At 30.6% G+C, this 23,170-nt stretch overlaps 5 protein-coding genes across 6 annotated transcripts; 3 read left to right on the top strand and 2 right to left on the bottom strand.

Moving 5' to 3' along the window:
• Positions 1-42: 42 nt before the first annotated feature.
• LOC137827520 (KIN14B-interacting protein At4g14310) lies at positions 43-4,584 on the bottom strand. The gene is made up of 3 exons (XM_068633690.1): positions 3,257-4,584; positions 1,706-2,319; positions 43-894 (listed from the first exon to the last, which is right to left on the bottom strand). Exons 1-3 carry the CDS (start codon positions 4,322-4,324, stop codon positions 363-365), a joined length of 2,214 nt encoding a protein of 737 aa, XP_068489791.1. The 5' UTR covers positions 4,325-4,584; the 3' UTR covers positions 43-362.
• Positions 4,585-5,024: 440 nt separating this feature from the next.
• LOC137827521 (CRIB domain-containing protein RIC6-like) lies at positions 5,025-8,281 on the bottom strand. Of its 2 annotated transcripts, XM_068633692.1 has the most exons (6): positions 8,016-8,281; positions 7,548-7,635; positions 7,285-7,447; positions 6,786-6,883; positions 6,633-6,687; positions 5,025-5,656 (listed from the first exon to the last, which is right to left on the bottom strand). In XM_068633692.1, exons 3-6 carry the CDS (start codon positions 7,340-7,342, stop codon positions 5,247-5,249), a joined length of 621 nt encoding a protein of 206 aa, XP_068489793.1. In that variant the 5' UTR covers positions 7,343-7,447; positions 7,548-7,635; positions 8,016-8,281; the 3' UTR covers positions 5,025-5,246. The 2 variants fall into 2 exon arrangements, with proteins under 2 accessions (XP_068489793.1, XP_068489792.1); XM_068633691.1 differs by lacking the exon at positions 7,548-7,635 and having other exon boundaries at positions 8,016-8,278.
• On the top strand, positions 8,056-13,483 carry LOC137829478 (albumin-2-like). The gene is made up of 2 exons (XM_068636280.1): positions 8,056-8,186; positions 12,670-13,483. Exons 1-2 carry the CDS (start codon positions 8,056-8,058, stop codon positions 13,481-13,483), a joined length of 945 nt encoding a protein of 314 aa, XP_068492381.1.
• A 2,567-nt stretch (positions 13,484-16,050) lies between these two features.
• On the top strand, positions 16,051-17,038 carry LOC137827554 (albumin-2-like). The gene has a single exon (XM_068633741.1). The coding sequence runs from the start codon at positions 16,109-16,111 to the stop codon at positions 16,787-16,789; it is 681 nt and encodes a 226-aa protein (XP_068489842.1). The 5' UTR covers positions 16,051-16,108; the 3' UTR covers positions 16,790-17,038.
• Positions 17,039-20,473: 3,435 nt separating this feature from the next.
• On the top strand, positions 20,474-21,467 carry LOC137827545 (albumin-2-like). Its single transcript, XM_068633731.1, has one exon. The coding sequence runs from the start codon at positions 20,517-20,519 to the stop codon at positions 21,198-21,200; it is 684 nt and encodes a 227-aa protein (XP_068489832.1). The 5' UTR covers positions 20,474-20,516; the 3' UTR covers positions 21,201-21,467.
• The last annotated feature ends 1,703 nt before the right edge of the window (positions 21,468-23,170 follow it).

Below are 23,170 nucleotides of genomic sequence, written 5' to 3' on the forward strand. Positions count from 1 at the left end.
TTAATGATGTGAAAAATCAAATCAAATTCAGCTCATTCAGTATTATGCAAATGAAAAATCAAATGTCTATTGATCATACACAAATAATGACATTCAAATGTAGATTCAGAATAAAAGTTTTTCAATGGTCATTTTATGCCTAAATAGATTGAATATGAAAATATACAGAGTCAAGGAATACCATTGGCTTGACATATATCAGTGACAAGTGGTCACCCTAGAAATGCACCTATTGCATAAAATACCAACACCAAATCATCCACATCCTAACATAATCAATTCCCTCTAAACTATAACTTTAGTCCTTAGCATGTAAAAAAAGCAGCACACAATGACACATTCTTGAGAATTAATCATAACTATCAAACTATTAGATGCCTCCACATAGCAGGTCGATCTCTTGATATGAGAAGAGCACGAGAGCCAAGATAATCAAAGGAAGGACAGTACATATCATCTGGGCCAATAACTTCTCTAAAACTTTGAGCATTGGAGTAATCCATGTTCAGAACCCTTAGTGCATCATCTTTCACTGCATCAAACACAAATAGTCCTTGGCCACAAACACCCATCACAAAGTCAGAATTACCCCAAACTTGGGAGATTGCTGCATGGTGTGAGTGTGCATTGGATTCTGGGAGAGCATAGGTGGTGAACAGGCCTTGTCTGCGTAGCGAAAACTGTTGCAGCATTGTTGATTGCTTCTTGCCCATTGAACTTGTGCTGGAGCAACCAATGAACACAGAATCCCCACGAGAGAAAACTGACTGCACATTCACACCAACTTTTGATATCCTTAGACCCACACCAGACTTCTGGCGAAAGTCCATGACATTGATAGAATCTGAGGTGCAGAACACACCATCGTTCCCTTCAGCCTCTGATGAACTCATTCTGCAATGTTGTATTTCTAAACTTGGTTAATCATTTGTATGAATTTGGTTAATCTCCGATAAAAAAAAAACTAGCGAAAATGCATGAATTTTGAACTACTAAAGAAAAGTTCTCTTTCCTCAAGGACAAAAATCAAGCTCTTTAAGGACGTTTGCTAGCTCTTTAATTTTCTGTTTTCACTTTTTAATTTAAAAAACATCACATTGTTTTCAACCTTTTTCCTGTTCTTAAAAAATTCAATAGAAAACAGAATATTAAAAACAAATGTTTTCAATTTTTCCTATGCAAATATTTGGAAACAGAAAACAGATTGAAAACAAAATATTTTTTTTTGTAATTAGAAGATGAGATAGAAGATAAAAATGTAAGTAAACATCCCCTTATATTTACCCACATGTTATCCAATTACATGAAGAAAAATTAATGTTCTTTACAACATTGAATTACTTTCAACATTATCTGTTTTACAAAATTTGAAAAACATCCCCAGATTATTAGATTGGAGAAAATGACATCAAGGAGACGATGAACTTGACCTAACTTTGGCATGTTCCAGTTTCTCAATAAAAAAGAAAATAAATTGCATACAGGCCTAGAGTGGAGTTTTACTGATGACAAGATAGCTATAATATAAGAGTAAAGATACATGTGCTTGTGGGTGCTATCAGTAGAAAGAACGAATACAGAAAGTAACTAAGATATAGTTTTCTTGAATAAGAGGCAAATAAATAAAATAGTGACCTCAGATTGCATCAACAGAACATTTTAGGTAAAGACAAGAAGCAAGAAGTTAATATTAAAACAAACTCACCTTTTGCGAACCCCTCCACCCAATTCTGCATCAGTGTTGCTCACATGGAGAGCAGAAACTTTTTGACCATCTAAAGGAACAGATAAGAGAGCTTGAGGAGTAAGTGAGTTCACATCCCACAAAGAAATGGATTCAGCTTCAGCAACAACTACTTTCCCTCTGTTCCTCCACTGCAAAGGGCTGCAATAATCCATGGCCAGAACAGGCTTCTCAACATCCCATTTCATGATTTGCTCGCCATCGCGAACATCGAAAACTTTGACAGCTCTCTGTGTGCTGGCTGTTGAGATGATGAGAGGTCCACAGGGCCTGTACCAACACTGCTTAGGCTCTGCTGCCACAGTGCTGGAGGTAGAATTTCTTCTTTGCACAACGTTGTTAGGCAAGGCTCTAAGTGCAATTCTTGAGGAGGCTGTTCCAGAATCTACCTGCAAAGCTCGCACTTCTTTGGTGTAAAAGTCCCACGAGCAAAATCCTGAATCCATAGTATTGCCAGCAGATGCAGCTACTACAAACCTTCCAGAGCAACCATCAGAACCAGGGGCACGAATTACCCAACAATCTCTCCATATATTGGGCAAAACTTCTGGGGGTGGCATATACACGGCTTTTTCCTGGAAGAATGATGAATTGTCAGCAGAAAAAAAAATGCTTCTTTCTTCTTTAATCAATCCCAGTATGAATTATTAGTACTTTCACATGGAAAACGTCTATGTCATATCCCTACAATTCTGCACCAGTCTGAAAACCCCTACAATTTTCTTTTTCGTTTCATAATCTGTTTTGTAGACCCTCAAGAAATATAGTACTAAATAATAACCAACAATCATATGAATAACTACCTCAGTATTTATTACTATCAACGTTCAAATCAAAAGAACTTGATGAGACCAAAAATTAATGACACCAGCTGAAACTCTAGGGGTCCATATGATTAATTATGTGTTATGCAGAACATTCAAATCTCACCATTAAATCTAAACGTGGGTCATTTTTTAACATTCATCATTAATTGTATCTTTTTAAACTAATCTTTCATTTCAAGCCTTCGATTTTTGCACCTGTCTGGAAAATTTTAAATGAAAAATAATAACTTTTTTCATAAGCACTTTAGGAAAGAGTTAGAAATAAGCATATTATTCTTTCAAAATAAACTGAACCAATACAAACTGAAAATTGATAGCATCACATAAAGAGACATAAATAAGCACAATGCGGATGACCCACGACAATAGTCACCACTATATCTACATTCAAATCAAAGATGAACTTGGGGAGACCAAAACTAATAACACTAGATTGATATTTTAAGGTCATTCAATCCTCTTATAGTACCTTTCATTGAGAAGATTCATAATTTCAGATCCTATCACTTAAGTCCAATCTAAATGGCCACAAATACAACAAATAATCAACCGTCTAACGAATCACCTACATCAATTCACCATCATTTTATTCTCAACTCAAAAGATCTACTACTCCTAAGACCAAATCAACAACACTACTCCACAATTTGGCATTCAGAATCTGCAACAAATGAAGAACACATACCTCACAATTGGCAATATCATAATAGCTGCAAGAACCATCATGATGAGTAAGGAGGACTGCTTCACCTTCCGAAACAAACCACCCACCACAGGCAACCTTGTTACCAATCCCATTCAGCCTAAAATTGAAAGCCTCATCCATCTCCTCCACAACCGCCCCTTCCTTGTTCTCCTGATCATCAAACTCCTCAAGCTTCTCATCCGCCGCGAGCATCGGATCCATGCCGTTCCTCGGATCACTCAAGCCCCCATTCGCACCACCCTTGTCCTTCATTTCCTCCTTAGCATTCACCTTATCAATCAAGGCCAAAAACTCAACCGCAACTGAGTTATCGTCAACAGGGCTCAACACCTTCTCTTTTTCCAAACAATGCTTATCCTTATCACTCTCAACAACCACTGTCCTCTCCCGAAGCAGTTTCTGGTGAGGAAAAAGACGCGCCTCGAGTTCCTCGTTGTTCAATCTAGACCCTTTGACCAAGTTCTTGTCTTTCCCAAGGGTGTCGCATTCACTGTCCTTATTGGAAACAACATGAACCATGGCCTTTTCAATTCCTGAGATCTTGTCCTGAATGTCGGAAAGAATCACCTTGGAGGCATCAGGGTTGTTCATATCCAACATCTCCTTGGTCTTCTTTATGTCTGAAGCTATTCTCTTCACTTTGCCCTCGAGAAAAGCGAGCTTCTCGTGAAGCCTGCTAGGGCCCTTTGCCCTCGTGCTGCTACTTCCATCGGTGGGTTCTCGGGAGGTGGTGGTGGTGGTGGTGGAAGGCTTGGGCTTTTGGGCGTTGGAGGTGGAAAGTTTGGGTTTTTGTAAGGTGGGCTTGGGGGTAGGATCACGGGTGGGCTTTTGGGCGGAGGCTCGTTCGAGGGAGGCCCGGGAGACATCGGAGGGGCTGGAACTGCGGCCGCGAGGGAGGGTTTTGAGGGTTGGGTTGGAGCGGGAGGTGGAGCGGCGAGGGTTGGAGTTTTCTTTGAGGAGAGAAGGGGAAGGGGCGCGGCGAGAGGCGGAGAAAGGGCGGGGACGGACGGCGGCGCCGTCGTCTCCGCTACCGCGGCGAGTGGCCATATCTGTGTGGAATAAATCTATAACAAATTGATTGATCTGTTTTGTGGTGACAGAAAGAGAGAGAAAACGAAAAAGAAGAAATTTGCAGAGTGAATGAATGGATCGAAGGGATTGAGCAAAAGGGTAAGCGGGAAAATCACTGCGATTTTGAGTTTTGAAATTTCTTCGCCGGGAATTTGATTTCTTCTACACTTTACAATATTTATATAAATTTAAGAATTCAAAATCCCTAATTGATACCACATTAATGATTAATGATTTATCAAAAATCTTCAGTGAAGTTTTTATTTTAACTATGGAAGCTTAGTTTTTCATCATCCCATAAGAAAAGTTTTGTAAGAAACTTTATTAAAACCTAGTTTATTCAGAATGTTATATTTTTATAAATATATACAAACAAAAAATCCAAATTTATAGAAACTAATTTTTTTCCTTCCATTCTTAAATTCCTAGATATAAGGCTAATTTTTTATAGTTATTTAAAGTTTTTATATTATAGTTATTAATTTTATATGTATTAATATTATGATTAAATAATACATTGTATATATACTAATATTATCTCAAATATATTAAGTTCTTGCTTCAATGCTTAGTGCTTTTATTAAACTATTTATTTTACAATAAACATTTAGTTTTAACAATTTCATTTAATTCATATTAATTTAAATGAAGTTAAAAAGAAAAAAGGAGAAAAATAGAAAAGGAAATGAAATGAGATTGAATAAATAAAAGAAATGCATCAAAACCTGTAATAATAATTTACAACTTGCAAAACAACATGTCTCTCCCTCACTTCTTCTCTTTCTCCCTAAACTCTTTCTTCACATATTACTCTCTCTTTCACTCACTATTGGGCTCCACCGGCCCACTTTCAGACCCAGACCCATAATCTGAAACCGAAATTTTGACTCACTCCAATTTAAACCCTATTGGGCTCCGCTGGCCCACTTTCAGAGCCAGACCCATAATCTGAAACCGAAATGTCAGTTAGAGAGTCTCCTCCTTTGGACGATCTTCCCGAGGATTTCTTCACGGATCCATCCTCCGAGTTCTTCGATTTCCGCCGGCTGCCTTTCGCGCTCGCCGGCGGCATTTCCTGGGACGACGGCGACTCACCGCTGTGGTTGGAGCTACGCCGTGGTCTCCGGTGGCGGGAGCTGCCGGTGGAGGTGTCTTGACTTAAGGTGTCCGCGGAGGGGTCGGAGGAGCGCTGGTGGCGGCGCGATGTCTTCGGTCTAGGCGCCTGGCCGTCGGGGTCGTTGGATTGGTTTCGGGACTTGGGAATCAGGTGGCGGCTCCTCGAACTTCTCGAACTTTTCTCCCTTTCACCTGAATTTCAACGAAGAAGACGAACTCAAATGAACCATTTCTGGAACAGATTTTAGGTCAATCTTTTGTTTTCTTTTTAATAAAAGTTTTCATTACTTCTCATCTCAAATTTTAACTAATAATAATTATAAAAAAATATTATTATAAAAATATGAAGAAACGATAAAAAAAAAATTGTTAAGAAAACTTTATCTATTTATAAATAATTCTAAAAATAAATTTTAAATTAAAATATGAGGTCAAAATTGTTTTTTATTACTCACTCTTTATTTTTACCAAAATTAAATTTAAATCCTTATTTAAATTTTAGACTTTATTTTTTATCAAAGTTAATTTGAATTTATTCTTTATCTAATTTTTTTATTTCGTAAATTTAAGTTTTTTATCAACATGAAAAATAAGTTATCATTGATCTTTAATTTTTTTAAGACACTTTTAAGCCTTTTTTTTTTCAAGATGTCATATTATTCTATTCGATTTATGTGTACAAAATCTAGAACCATTATTTTTTTTATAAAGGACAACAGTGACTTAAAATTATAAATTAAAGATTAATATGATGAGTTTTAATAATTAAAAAAATGAATGACAAACTTATTTTTGCCAAAAATCTTATGATATTAGTAACCCTAAATTCTTTTGAAGAAGTTAAGTACTAACTCTTCATGATATTAAAATCTATTTAAAGAATTAATTTCTTGCTAAATACATATAAATATGAAAATTAAACTCCTGATTACATGCTTAATATATTTACTTCATCAAACCTTGTGTTCCTAAAGTATATTCAACATTCATACCATAAATTTGGAAGTTGATACATTTCACTAAAGTTTAAACACTAATTTGAAGGATTATAATTTTTTAAATTGTGTTTTTATTTTTAAATATTAAGAGTGGAGAATGAATTTTTTTCATTATTAGAAGAAAGTCTGAATAAATAAGTGAAATGGTAAGTAGAGAAACATGTTAAAACCTTCTTGATTAGGGTTTCCTGATGGGGTTTCTTTTCCTCCTTTAAACTCTGTCATCTGCATAAGATTTGAAAATGCACAGAAACTAATGTTTCTTAATTAAGGAAGAGTTATGAGCTAAAGAAAGTGATAAGAGTAGAGAAAGATAATAGTACCCAGCTTGGTGCATTTGCTTGTGGATCATCTGATCCAATATGTGCCACATGCTTTACATCAGTTGGCAAACCAATTTGAAATTGTTCTTCTTTCTCGTCTGCAAAATACTTATCACCATAACTTTTAACTTTTCAAATTGTCACCATAATTTTTGTAAGGAATTGTAAGCATATTTAAACTACCAATAAAATTATGTAGTAGGCTTTTGGATGTAGTAAAACTTGTTTTGTGTATACTGTTTAGACTAAAAATTGATTATAAGGATTCGGTTAGGGTAGTAGCGATTTTTTTTATGTGGTTGATCATTTCTTTAAATTGAAATTTAGTTTGGAGATTTGTAAAGCCTGAAGAATGTATGTTGGTCAGGTGTTGAACAGGTTGATCTTGGCCATATTTTATATAAGGGTTGTGACGCTTTGAAATGTTTCATTTTATCTTATTTATTCTTTGTCTATTAAAAACACTCCAATAAAATTAGGTAATTTTCAATGCACGTACCGAATATTTGGGATATGTATCTAAATCCTTTAAGCAAGCCTTTAACCTTGGTCGACATTAATCAATGTAAATGAAGTTTGCTGATATATCTACACCAGAAATCTTCCACTTGAAGAGCTGCTGATTGTATTCAATATTCAATGGAATATAAACTAGAACCCTTCTGAAAAGAAAACAAAACAAAAAAAGTGAGCCACATAAAACAAACCTTCATGGCACAATAATTTGAGAGACTAAACCATAAAAGTTTCCGAGTTTATAACTTGTAGTGTTATTGAGATTTGAGATTGTAAGAAAACAAAAAGGTTTTGTTAATGCTTCTTTCCAATGTTTGCAACTACTTTCCAATACCTGATTGGAAAATAGAAATAAGAAGATTTTTAAAAGCCGCATTATAAATTATATCGAAATTTTTTTATGGTACAAGTAAAGGTATGGTCATGGTTAAATTCCAAAGCCTGTAAAATAAGTTTTTCGTATTCTAATTAATGTGTAGAACCTTTGGTACGCATGAGATTTGTTAGAAAATGATAGGGGTTTATGTTTATTTGTGGTGTTGTTTACATTTGTCAGCCACGACCCTCATTTTTATGTATTCTGGACTATGTAAAGTTTTTTTAGGATTGACTCTGACCGAAATATCTCAATTTAATTTATTCATTTTCGCTGGAAAATGTAGAGTTGGGAAAAGAAGTAAGAGAATGAAGGATATAAGAAGAAGAGGTACCTACCTGGGTAGTTTGAGAAAAAAAATTAGATGTATATGTTGAAATGATAAAGGTGAAGAATGAAGAAGTGAGGAAGCATAAAGATAGAGAGATGCATGAGTGTGGTAGGAGAGGAAGGTTGGAGGTTGGTTTTGTGGGAGAAAAAACCAACCATGAAGAGGAGTCTTCTTCAGGGTATGGCAAAATCTCAAAAGTGAAAACAAAGAAGATTGGTTTTTGACCCACCACCCCTTGCCGATTCAGAGTCAAATCAAAACCACTACCTCAACATCTTTTTAGGTTTAAATCCACCTATGTAGCACTCTGCAAAACCTATCTTTGGGAATGCCTTCTTTTCTAAATCAAAGGTTCATAACTCATCATTGCTCAACCATAAAAACCTAAACCTCAACTCAACATTCTATTAATAAGACAAATGTTCGGTTCACACTTTTCACCTCATCAAACTTTCTTTTAAAACCATAACATACATTTAACAAACATTTATAATAATATAATATTTTGAATTAAAAAGGAAAATCAAAATAAATAAAATATTAATTTATTCAAACACTACAAAAAAGGTTAGTGGTAATTTGATACATATAAAAAGAGAATTTTTTTAACAAGATAATTTTGATTTTTGTAATAAACTTTATGGATAAAAAAAGGCTTAGTGTAGATTTTATTTTATCATGTAGAAATAAAATTATTATTATTATTATTACTACTAGCGGGAACGGGCCCTGAGGTGCCGCATTTTTTATTTTTGTTTCTTTAGTATTTTTTTTATTTTTCAAAAACAATTTCTCTTAATAAAATTAAAATTAGAAGTTAAAGAGTATACAATTAAATAGTAGTGTGTATCCGCATTTTTTATTTCTCTTTCTTTAGTATTTTTTTTATTGTTCAAAAATAATTTCTTTTAATAACATTAAAATGAGAAGTTAAAGAGTATACTGTTAAAGAGTAGATTAATAAAATAGTGGAGAGAGAAAGTGGGGAGTAGGTACCTATATATGAGAGAGAAAGTGGGAAGTAGGATAGGTGACTTATGTGTAGTGGAGAATCATAAGATCCGTTTCTTAAATCAATTTAAAAATTCTACAATTGCATCCTTTTTATGAAGAGTTTAAATTTTATATCTCAAAGAGTTTAAACATTCTACAATTGCATCCTTTTTTTTTTCAGTTCATCTCCCACTTTTATCCCATCAAACTTTCTATCATTTTTTTCTCCTTTTCATTAAACTTTCTATCATCTTTTTCTCCTTTTCATTAAACTTTCTATCATCTTTTTCTCCTTTTCATTAAACTTTTTATCATCTTTTTCTCATGTTCATCTTCACTTTTATCCCATCAAACTTTCTATCCTCTTTTTCTCCCGATCATCTTCACTTTTGTTCCATCAAAATTTATATCATATTTTTCTCCTGATCATCTTCACTTATATCCCATCAAACTTTCTATCATCTTTTTCTCCCAATCATCTTCACTTTTATCCCATCAAACTTTCTGTTTTCAAATTCAAATTACCAGAACCACTTCCGTTCTAGAACCACCACTTCCGTTCCAAAACCACCACCACTTCCGTTCCAGAACCACGAAATCAATCGGTAAGTGTTGTTTTTCAACTATAAAGTATATATTCTGATTTTACTTTTATTGATTATTCATTTATGAATGTCTTTAGCATTTTTATATGATGACAATATTATAATTATTGTGCTCACACAAACAAATAGAACAATTAAAAAATTGAAAGAGAAATTAAGTACTAGAAAAAACTGAACCAATGAGAGGATTACTATATGAGAAAACATATAGGAAATTTCCATCCAAAAGATCGTGATTGAGAGGCATTGCAGTGATAGGTGAGTTGCAGGGATTATGGTTTTCTTAGGGGTTTAGTTTTTTAAAAGATTTAAAATTTAAAATTTAAAATTTAAAATGGTAATTAAGAGGAGATCCCCTATATATAGGTAATTTAAAATTAAAAAGAAATTAATATTTAATATTTAAAATTCAAAATTCACTATTTTAAATTTAAAATGTTAGTTAAGAGGAGATCCCCTATATATAGGTAATTTAAAATTTAATATTTAATATTTAAAATTTAAAATTTATTAGTACATAAAACATATACGAAATTAAATATTAAAATTTAAATATTAAAAATTCAAAATTAAATATTAAAACATTAAAATTAAAATTCAAAATTTTAAATTTTAAATTTTAAATGATAGTTAAGAGGAATCTCGGTAATTTAAAATATAAAATTTAAATTATAATATTTAAAATTCAAAATTTAGTTTTTAAAAAATTAAATATTCAAAATTCAAAATTTTAAATTTTAAATTTTAAATGGTAGTTAAGAGGAGATCTCCTATTTAGGTAATTTAAAATATAAAATATAAAATTTAAATTTTAAAATATTTTTTTAAATAATTTCATATTTTATATATTTATTTTTACATTTTGCGAATTATGATATGAAGATATTTTTTAATTATATTTTTTCATTTATATAAACAATATTTAATATATAGATCAAATTGTTTTTTAAATATTTAATATTTAAAATTTAAAATTTATTTTTTAAAAAAATTAAAAATTAAATATTCAAAATTCAAAATTCAAAATTCACAATTTTAAATTTTAAATGATAGTTAAGAAGAGATCTCCTATATAGGTAATTTAAAATTTAAAATTTAAAATTCACTATTTTAAATTTAAAATGATATTTAAAGGAGATCTCCTATATATAGGTAATTTAAAATATAATATTTAATATTTAAAATTTAAAATTTAGTTTTCAAAATTAAAGAAGTCACAAAATTACAAATATCTCCTCTCATATATTTTTAAAATAATAAAATAAAACATAAATATTATAAGGATAAAATTTGAATAAATACTATTAAATAATATATGGATTAAAATATTTTTTTAAATAATTTCATATTTTATATATTTATTTTCACATTTTGAAAAATATATTTTGAATATATTTTTTATTTACGCTATCTATTTTTTCCATCTAAATAAATAATATTAAATTATATATGCATAAAAATATTTTTTAAATATTATCATATTTTATGTATTTATTTTCACATTTCGTAAAATATTTTACGAAATCTGTTATGAAACAAATGATAGTTAATGAGGGGAAAAAATAAGGTTAAAATCAATAATGCATAATTTTTTTTTCTGTATTCTTCGTTCATAACAGTAAGAAAAGTTTATTTAATAATAACTAATCTAAACAAATAATTAAGTTAGATATTATTTTATAAATTAAAAATTTATTAATATTTAAATTGTTTGAAAATTTTCCTTTATTTATTTATTCTTTACCATTTTAATGCAGTTTTCTTCCAAATTTTCTCAAAAAAACTTATTTAGTGTCGTGATGCAGACTTTTTTCAAGTCTTCTTAAAAAAATAAAGTTCTGATCTATTTTAGGGTAGTCTTTCATCCAAAATTATTATAAAAATTTAAAAGGTATGTTTAATTTAATTACTATTTTAATGTAAATTTATTTATAATATTATAGATATTATAGATATAATATATATAATATATGTACACTACCAACTTTATTTTGATACTTCATCCTGAATTATTATAAAAACCAGAAAAACCTATTATACACCTCCTATATAAAACTGAAACGACTAATAATATGTTTTTCTTTATGAGCAACAAAAATTATATACCTATACGACAAATAATATGTAACTATAACTATATTATCAAAATGTAAGTATTGAATAAAAATATATATTTACTTATTAATTTTTTTGGTATAATCAGTAGAAAATAAACACCATATGAATATGAATGATGATTTTTTTCAAAATTATCTCATTTTTACCTGCATTTACATATCATAGTCTTTAAAAAAAATAATCAAATGAACCTATAAACATCTCTGTAAATATTTTTGAAAAAAAATTAGAACCATTTATTCAACCAAAAAACACACTTTAAACGATGAGAAGTAAATTAATATATTAATATATCTTCCTATAAATCAGATATTAACTGATATTTTATTGATTCAGTCAATCAAAACAATGATTCATAATAAACATTATAAATAAATTATCTATAGATAAGATACGCTCCAATCAATCAAATCAAAGGATCACTGATATCTTATACAACCAGTTTTAGATACTATCTATATTCTCTTTGTCTATACTATCTAGATCCTCTTTGTCTATACTATCTAGATCCTCTTTGTCTATACAGGTACAATCAGTTTTAGATACTATCTAGATCTTCTTTGTCTATACAGGTACATTATTATCAATCTCTATTCTATAATTTGTGTGTAACTGAATTTGATTTACGTCTTATTTTGAGGGTTTTGCCGTAACAATGTATTTGGATTGTATTTGGCTAATGTTTTCCATTTGGCTAGTGATGTATGATGTTGTGAACCATCGCATGCTTGTTGAGTTCGTTGCTTTTCATGATAAATTTTACGCCATATGACTCATTTTAGTGTGTTATTAGGCTTTAGGGTTTAAAGATTTTTTTAAATATGATTTTATGGTGGAAGTCGTAGTAAAGAAATTTAATTAAATTGACTGTCGTTCGATCCTTGTAAAAATGGTTTTACTTGTTAGATCTTGTTTATCAATTGCTTTACCTATTATATTGTGTAGGTATATATATATGGAAATACCAAATTATATAAATTCTGCATTTCGTTCATCAAGAAAAAATGAAGTTTATTTTTTCATATACGACAAGTATATGCGGTTGTATTATACTCCTGGACAGACAAATGATCAAGTTTTGACAGATTTGCGTCAGATCGGTGATGATTTTGTATCACTTCAGAGTACGACATTTGAAGCATATGGAATAGATTGTTCCTTCGACACTGAAGGCAACAAAGCATATATCTTTTGTGACCAAACTTTTGCCTACATAGACTATGCTAATGACAAGATTCTCTCAGATACCACAACTAATCAAATGTTTCCTGTCTTAAAAGATACGGTGTTTGAGCATGTCATAGACTCTGCATTCAGGTCATCCAGAGGGAAAGAAGTTTACTTATTCAAGGGCAATAAGTATTGTTGCATGGACTATGATTCCAAGCAACTTGTTGAACCCATTCGTAACATCACTGATGGATTTCCTGTTTTGAAAGGTACCATATTTGAAGATGGAATTGATGCGTCATTCGCTTCTCATAACGAGAATCAAGCTTATCTTTTCAAGGGAGAAAACTATGTATTGATGAATTTCACCCCAGGTTCTACCCATCACACTCTTGTGGATGTTGTGAAGCCCATCGTTGATGGTTGGTCATCTTTTAGAGGCATTTTGCCTTTCAATGATACATCAGTTGATTTAGGACCTAGTTCTTATATTCTTTATTATCCATCCTCTCCTGAAGAGCATGATGAAGAGCATGATGAAGAACATGATGAAGAACATGATGAGCATGATGAGGTTTCAAAAAAATAAAAATAAATAAAAAATGATGAGCTTTGACAAAACAAGAGGCCATGATAAGAATAAGGTTTTCATTATCAAAGTTTGCTTCCTTTTCTTTCCTAGTGTAACAAGTGTGGATGCTTGTTTTACTTTCTGAATGTGATATTTGTTTTCCTTTCTTCTATGTGATAATATGTTACATTGGTGGAATTTTTTAACTTCACGTTGTTGTCATTTTTTTATTTATTATTTTGTTATTATTTTTACACTTCTTTAAAGAAAAGAGGAGTATATTAATTAATATTTATTGAATTCAAAGAGAACACAAACGCATAGAGATAGAAAGAGGTGTGAAAAGAACTTTTCAAGCAACAAAGGAAAAAATATAATCATGTCTTGACAGAATTTATGCTGTTACATTTGTCTTAGCTGAGATTATTTTGCCCTTGGAGTGTGTCTCTTAACCAAAAGTGATTTCACGCCCTCTTTTTGACAGTTCTTTTGAGCTTCAAAATCTTGTAAAATTATTTGGAAATCTAAATGGGGAAATTGAATCTGAATCCTTAAGGATTTTGGTTAAGCATCGTTGGTGATGTAAATAATAATTATGCCCCTATTTGTTTTGACAACAGAAATATCAAAATCTCAGTGTAAATTTATGGGTGACATTAGTTTGGATATACATTTCATTCACTCTATTAATTTTATTCAACTATAAAATAAATGGGTCTTAATTCTTTTGCAAACTTGATGATATCCAATCTAATAATGAATACTTTAGGTGGCATTTGCTTTAGGTACATACTTCTCTTCTTTGAAAAGGTAAGCTTCGGATTCCTCAATGATCATATCTTTCAAAATAGTAAACTCATCACCGATGTTACGAATGGTGCCAACAAACTCCTTGGATGTTTGGAATCATAGGCTATGCGACCATACTTATTACCCTTTATATCAATTTTAAATTTTATATCAATTTTAAATTTTAAATGTGGAGTAGTTTGTCAAACATGTGAAACAACTTTTTTTTTCATATCTTCATCTCTCTTAAAAATTATAATTTTTTATTTCTTCTTATTATTTGATTTAGTTGTTGTCCCTTCTTATCATTTGGTTTTTTTTTTTATAAAAAAAATATGAATATAATAGTGATAAAAACAAAAAATACGGATACACAGCACGTCATTGGCGTATGTATTTCTGCTAGTAATAATAAATATATCAATAATAATGAAGATAAGAATAATAATAATAATAATAAAAACTAATTATGATAATAAATATAATAATAATATTAATAATTTTCTTATAAATAATAATTTCTCACCTTTATTTTCGTATACATAACACTTAATTGATTGTCGGAGAATCTTTTGCAGATTAATTCTCAGTCGGCTAGGTATTAGAGAGCGAATACAAGAAGAGGAAGGAAGAATGAATGAACACCAATGAGTGAATATGAGAATGAAGGTGAAGGAGGAGCGACTGAGGGATGAAAGACAATTGTTCCAGTCACTTACACTTACTATCTAAACCCTATAACCCTATACAAGTACAAATATGATTTCACTAATGACCTCTGGAACATAATCTGGGTCGGGGTGGTTAGTGTGATATGGAATCACAGGAATAACTTTATTTTCAAGAGAGGGGTGGCAGATGCGTCTGAAGTTTTTTCTTTGGTGCAAGTAAATGTTTGGTCTTGGGTCTCTTTAAATTTTAGGTCAGCTTTGTTTTCCTTTTCAGATTGGTGTTTAGAACCTATGTTGTGCATGAGGATAATCTTTTGAGAGTGTTAGTTTTAGCAAGGGCAATGTAAGTTTTAGTTAGTTTGGGAGACTTTAGGCAGGAATCGGTAGTTGGACACCGTGTATAAGGATTGAACCATCTCTGAAGTGGTTCTTATTTATTTATTTTTTATTGTCGATAAAACAAAAACAAAAAAAAACTAATGACCTCTCTGGTTTTTTTTTAAGTAAATACATCCTTTACTCTTTTCCACTTTTGAAATTATTTTCACATATAATATTTTCTGTAGTTAAATGGAAAGTGCGACAAGAAAATTGATGTGCCATACACTTCTATTCAAGAAAAAGGTAACTTTATGAGCTTAATCTTCAAGAAAGGTATTGCTTAATTTTTTCACAGCTAGTTGAACCATATTTAAACTGCATTATAACATTTTTTGGACATAATTCTTGTATTTAGGCTTATAAAAGTTTGGAACATCCTTAACGTATCAGTTTCATTTAAATATCAGTTTTTTCATTGCCATCATCTTTAGTTTACTTAAGCATGATTACAAGAAGGAATGATGATGTTGTTGAGTCTCCCTTTTTCAGGTAAGCAAGAAACTCCAACCTCTCTAATCCTCATCGTGGAGTTTACGTGTTTCAATTCAGTGGCTTTTAAGGTTATGTGTTATCCCTCTTATCTTCAAGTGCCACGCTCTCAACAACCATTTAAAACATCAAAACATTTTAACTTATAAGCCTGCTTTGTTTTTACTTTTAGATAGTATTATCAATTGCTTTACGTTGAAACAATACCAATAGTAAAGAACTTCCCACTCCATAACACTATAAATAGGTGCATCTCAAAGGAAAGTAAGCATCCTCAAATAAAATCATATCTCTCTCTCTTGTGTTAAGAAAGATGGCTTACATCAATGCTGCATTTCGTTCATCAAGAGACTATGAAGTCTATTTCTTCATGAAGGATAAGTATGTGCGGGTGCATTACACTCCAGGATCAACAGATGATAAGATTTTGACTAATCTGCGTTTGATTAGTAGTGGTTTTCCTTCACTTGAAGCAACGTTCTTTGCAGAACCTGGAATGGATAGTGCATTCGTCACTGAAGGCAATGAAGCATATGTGTTCTCAACCAAATACTGTGCCTACATAGACTATGCTCCAGGTACAACAAATGACAAGATTCTCTCAGGTCCTACCACAATTGCTAAGATGTTTCCCGTCCTAAAAAACACAGTGTTTGAGAATGGCATAGACTCTGCATTCAGATCAACCAAAGGAAAAGAAGTTTACTTATTCAAGGGCAATCAGTATGCTCGCATAGACTATGATTCCAAGCAGCTTGTTGGCACCATTCGTAACATTGCTGATGGGTTTCCTGTTTTGAAAGGTACGATCTTTGAAAGTGGAATTGATGCGTGTTTTGCTTCCCATGAAGAGTCTGAAGCTTACCTTTTCAAAGGAGATGAGTATGTGCGTATGAAATTCACCCCAGATGCATATGATGACGTTCTTCTGGGTGATGTGAGGCCTATCCTTGATGGTTGGACATGTCTTAGAGGCATTTTGCCTGTCAGCTAAAGAAGGGTTCACCATCATCATCAACCACCTTAGTCTCATCACAAAACATGGTCTCGTAATATGCTTCAAATAAAGCTTTCATTGCCAAAGTTTACTTCTGTCTCTTTAATGTAACATTAGGATTGGAAGCCTCATTCCTCTCCGAATGTAACAAGTCTGATGTTTGTGTTTCCTTTCCTGTCTTTGTTTCCTATCTTCATGTAATTTGACACAATAATAAATAAAAGTGGGTGGTTTGGTTTAATACAATTGATTATTATAGATTTAGTTTAATCCATAAAAAAATAATTTGTGACTTTATAGATAATTGTTGTCAAAATCTAATTTTAGTAAAAGGCCTCTATTTTTTTCAAATACTACAATTTAAGTAGATTTTAGTAGAATATGACTACATAAAAGCATGACAGAAGGAAAAGAGAGTAAGAGAAGATGAGATAGTGAATCTTTTGAGGTAAGAATGAGATTTTAGGAAGTGGAGAGCTTGAAATTTGAAGGAAGCAAGGGCCTTATAGATGTTTATTTAGCATGTTGGAGGATTAAGTAATCAAATCAAAATGAAAACAGATTAAGTACAAAATAGAAATATTTAAGAAGCACACTTACAATAACTGAAATGTCAGATAAATCATTATTCTGGATTATGTTAAAGGACATGCTACTGCAGAAGCTTAAATGATAAAGAATGAAATATCTAAGGAGAAAAATTCTGAGAGACACCAAAGATATAACACTAAACTTTGTTTGGTGATGAGCAGCGAATGAAGCCTTGAAAGTGGATACAGAGAAAATGATGCATATATTACCTAAAGTATGCACAAGACACCAAAAAATGAGCATACAAAAGGGCTACAATCATATTACACTTTTCATTACTACACATGATCACACTCACCATAATCTCGCTATAATACTTAATACTATTGATTTAAAATTTAATAATTTTAATATTAATCTATCAATGATTTTTTAAAGGTAATTGAGTTTGGTTAGTCTTTATTTATTGATGAGGTATTTTAATAAATTTGTACTAAAATAAATACTATAAATACTTTTTTTTATCAGCAATCAAGAATATATATATACACAAGAACCACTTCAGGGGTGAAAAAAGATATAAGCAGCCTAACCGCTTAACACCTTTCAAACATATAAGAAACAAGCAACTCCTGACATAACCTGACAGAAATTTCCTCCGACATCCCACTAAAGCAAATACAGACAAACCAAAGGAGCGAGACACCAATCAGAAAAAGAAAACTAGTTAAGGAAAACTTAGACGTGAGTCAAACCCAAACCTTCAACTGAACCAAAGAAAAGATTTAAAAAAAATTCAAAACTATAAATACTATAATAGACCTGTTAACTAAATGTCTAGAATGTGAGTATGTTTTGAAATCTTTCATATATTTTTAGTACTATGTTTATTGTATTAATCAAATTTATCATTGTTTGAATAACATGAAGATTTTCAAAATAAATTTTGTTGAGTTATGTATGATATTGCATCAATGCTAAATTTTGGAGAGTATTAGAACACAACCACTAGAACAAAATACATACTTATAATTAGTGTTGACCAAAAGCCAACTTTAACAGTTAAAAATAATAATAATTTTTTTATCTACAATTAACATAATCGTTAATTAGTTAATAGTGTCAGATTTGCGTTCCACATTCAATAGATTCTAAAATTATATACTTTAATTCATTAGAGTTAACTTTTGAAGACTGATTCTGGATATTGTCGGTTAAATTGACGTTTATTCAATACTAATTTTTAAATTAATTTTAAAATAAAACAATTTAGTATTGTTCAAACTAATTCTATTGCGTTTATACATAAAAAAATATTCAATATAACTTTAGTTAAGTCGACCATAAATGAAATATATTTTAATATTAATTTAATTTGTATTACTGTTGTCGATACTAACGACAATTTTTTTTTAAATATTACCATAATGTCTCCATTTTTACTAAAAATAAATAAAAAAAATAGACAAAAATGTTACAGGGAGTAAGAAGATGAGTGTGACGGAAACAAATGATTATGGATTAAAGAAATAAATGTTGATTAAAGAGATGATTAGAGAAAATTTAAATAAAATAATAGGAAGAAAGATTGTGATTAAGAATATTTGTCATATTTAAAATATAAACGTTTGTGAAATGTGGTTTTGTATTGAAACATCCATCTCCTTCTTAATTTATTCTACTCTTTACCCGATATATATATATATATATATATATATATATATATATTTGGATTAAAAATAATCTATTATTATTGTCACAAAAATTCATACATTCATAACATAAATTAATATTGAATATATTAATTAAATATTGAAAATATATTATATTAATGTCGATTTAAGTGATTGATATTGATCTATTCGGTCTTATTTTGCTTATTGACACTTCTTATTATTATTACCCTAAAATCCTACATAATCCATCATAAAATTTTCATTAATTATTCCATTTATAAGTTAATTAATGGTTGATTTTGTGAATTTAAAATTTAATTATGTTTTATTTATAGTTACATTATCTTTGGTATATTTAAATTATTATTTTAGCAAAATAAAGTTAAACTCTTGTGAATGTTACTGACGAAGTTCAACTCCCCACGATAAATGAAAAGTACAAAACGTACATGTCAATAATAAAATTATTATGTTATGTAAATAATATTAAAAAAATCATTAAATAAAAATTAATTTTAGAGATTAAAAATAATTAATTTATATATTGATAAAATTAGACATTATTTTAGAGATTAAAAAAGATTGTATCTAAATTAATTTATATTATTAATAAATAATTTTTAAATTGATACCAAAGTTTTAATACCAATTTTAAAATTTAAATATTTGATAACTAAAACTTAAGCAGCTAACTAGATATCAATTTAGAAACTATTTATCAATAATCTAAACTAATTTAAATATAAATTATTTTTTTAGTCTCTAAAATATATATAATTTAGCTATTACAGAAATTAATAGTTTTTTATCTTTAAAATTGATTTTTTATTTAATAATTTTGTAGTAGTGTAATATTAAAGTAAGTTTATTTTTATCAATCTCTCTTCCATAATTTTATAACCTTTCAAAGTTGTTCCAAATGACTTTTAAACACTCATATATATATATATATATATTTCAAATTAAGATATCCTATGACAGTGCTAAACTTATCGAGTTTTATGTGACGAGGCAAACAGCACACGGTTTACATAACAGAGTAATAGATTAATGTATTGAAGGTGCATGCAGAAATTAGATAACATTTGTTTACGTGTTCCAATTTAGTGGTTTTTAAGGTTACGTGTTATCCCTGAAACAGAGAGGACATGCTGCACCGATAACAGTGTAGAATCCCAGCAAGTTCATAACATAACATTTGTTTATGTGATGACAAACAGCACATGCAGAAGTTACATAACATTTGTTTACGTGTTTCAATTTAGTGGCTTTTAAGGTTACGTGTTATCCCTCTTATCTTCCATAATTTGTAACAAAAAAACAGATGATGCTAACAGAGAGGACATGCAGCACCGATAACACTTTGTTTTTACTTGTTAGATCATCTTTATCAATTGCTTTACGTTGAAACAAGGGTAAGAAGTTCCCACTCCATAACACTATAAATAGGTGCCTCTCATGGGAATGTATAAGCATCCTCAAATCAAATCATATATCTCAATCTTGTGTTAAGAAAGATGGCTTACATCAATGCTGCATTTCGTTCATCAAGAGAATATGAAGTGTACTTCTTCCTGAAGAAGAATCACTATGTGCGAGTGCACTACACTCCGGGAAAAACAGATGATAAGATTTTGACTAATCTGCGTTTGATTAGTAGTGGTTTTCCATCACTTGCAGGAGCACCATTTGCGGAACAAGGAATTGACTCTGCCTTCGACACTGAAGGCAAGGAAGCATATGTGTTCTCAACCAAACACTGTGCCTACATAGACTATGCTCCAGGTACAACAAATGACAAGATTCTCAAAGGTCCTACCACAATTGCTGAAATGTTTCCCGTCCTCAAAAACACAGTGTTTGAGAATGGCATAGATTCTGCATTCAGGTCAATCAAAGGAAAAGAAGTTTACTTATTCAAGGGCAATAAGTATACTCGCATAGATTATGATTCTAAGCAGCTTATTGGCAACATTCGTAACATCACTGATGGGTTTACTGTTCTGAAAGGTACGGTCTTTGAAAGTGGAATTGATGCATGTTTTGCTTCTCATGAAGAGTCTGAAGCTTACCTTTTCAAAGGAAATCAATATGTGCGTATCAAATACACCCCAGGTAGTTCTAATGACACTCTTCTGGGTGATGTGAGGCCTATCCTTGATGGTTGGCCATGTCTTAAAGACATTTTGTCTGGCAACTAAAAAAGGTTCACTCTCATGTTCACAATCATCATCAACCACCTTATCCTCGTCACAAAACATGGTCTCATAATATGCTACAAATAAGGCTTCATTGTCAAACTTTGCTTCTGTGTCTTTAATGTAACATTAGGATTGGAAGCCTGATTCCTTTCCTAATGTAACAAGTCAGATGTTTGTGTTTTCTTTTCCTGTACGTTTGTGTTTTTTCCTATCTTCATGTAATATGACACAATAATAAATAAAAGTGGGTGGTTTGGTTTAATACAATTGTTTATTATAGATTTAGTTTAATCCATAAAAATATTTTTTGTGACTTCTTAGATAATCGTTATCAAAATCTAATTTTTAGTAAAGATGCCTCTAATCTTTCTCACAAAAGTCTCAATAACCATACATATGCATAACTGCATTATCTTTTAATGTTTAAAAAGTTAAAACAAACAAACTAGTTTTTGGAGAGGTAGAAAGAATTTTTTTCAAATACTACAATTTATGAAAGGTAATTGTGATTGAATTGAATCAAAACATCGATTATCAATGATAAACTCTCTTTCCTATATATATCATTCCATCAACTATAACCTTATGAATAATATTCTGTGATTCATTGGAGTTATAGAGTCCAATCCCACCCTTATGTTCTTTGATCCATTTCTTGGAGGATGAAAATTTAAAATGATGTTTTTAAGTCCTTCATATTATAAGTATCATAAAAAAGCCCAGGAGCATAACTAGAAATCTTAAAAAGTGTTAACTAATAGGACCACACGAAAGGTGAAGAGATTGAGATATAACTTAAGGATTTCATATTTGTCTTTGGCTTTGGGGAAGAAAATGAAATGGCTTATAGGGATTGAGTTTCAAAGAAAAATGACTTAAAAATTTGAGTTTCAAACATAACTAAGAAATTGAATATTTTTCTTCTAAGATGTGAGAAATGATGGAACCAACAGGGTGGTTTGTGACGAAACTGATGTATAAAGAAGGTATGGAATGATTGAAGCAATTGCTCATCTCATTACAGAGAGGAACCAGCATGTCCTTGCTCTTTAAGTTTGACCATTATCTTGTCCAGCAATTGCAGCTTTCCTGACAATTCCAATAATTGGGAGAAGGAGAGTTTGGTTTTGTTTTCAAAGGAACGTTGGATGATTCCAGTGAAGAAGTTGCAAAGTTTTAGCCAAAAGAGAGAAATAGTTCCAAACAGAAATTCGAACAACAAGAAGAATAGATCATTATTCAATCGAACGTGTGTCTTTGTTCTCTCTCTGTCTCTTTGTTATTAGGAAAAAGTTAACAGAAATGATCAATTTGGTACTTATTAAAAAATATGTATCAACTTTGAAGACTTGATTCGATGCTCATCACCAAACAAAGTTTAGTGTTATATCTTTGGTGTCTCTAAGAATTTTTCTCCTTAGATATTTCATTCTTTATCATTTAAGCTTCTGCAGTAGCATGTCCTTTAACATAATCCAGAATAATGATTTATCTGACATTTCAGTTATTGCAAGTGTGCTTCTTAAATATTTCTATTTTGTACTTAATCTGTTTTCATTTTGATTTGATTACTTAATCCTCCAACATGCTAAATAAACATCTATAATGCCCTTGCTTCCTTCAAATTTCAAGCTCTCCACTTCCTAAATCTCATTCTTACATCAAAAGATTCACTATCTGATCTTCTCTTACTCTGTTTTCCTTCAGTCATGGTTTTATGTAGTCATATTCTACTAAAATCTACTTAAATTGCAGTATTTGAAAAAATTCTTTCTACCTCTCCAAAAACTATTTAATTTGTTTTAACTTTTTAAACATTAAAAGATAATGCAGTTATAAAATATGTATGGTTATTGAGACTTTTGCAAGAAAAAATAGAGGCATCTTTACTAAAATTAGATTTTGATAACAATTATCTATAAAGTCACAAATTATTTTTTTATGGATTAAATTAAATCTATAATAATCAA

This window comes from Phaseolus vulgaris, chromosome 7 (assembly GCF_000499845.2).
Source record: "Phaseolus vulgaris cultivar G19833 chromosome 7, P. vulgaris v2.0, whole genome shotgun sequence".
NCBI classification, from domain to species: domain Eukaryota; kingdom Viridiplantae; phylum Streptophyta; class Magnoliopsida; order Fabales; family Fabaceae; genus Phaseolus; species Phaseolus vulgaris.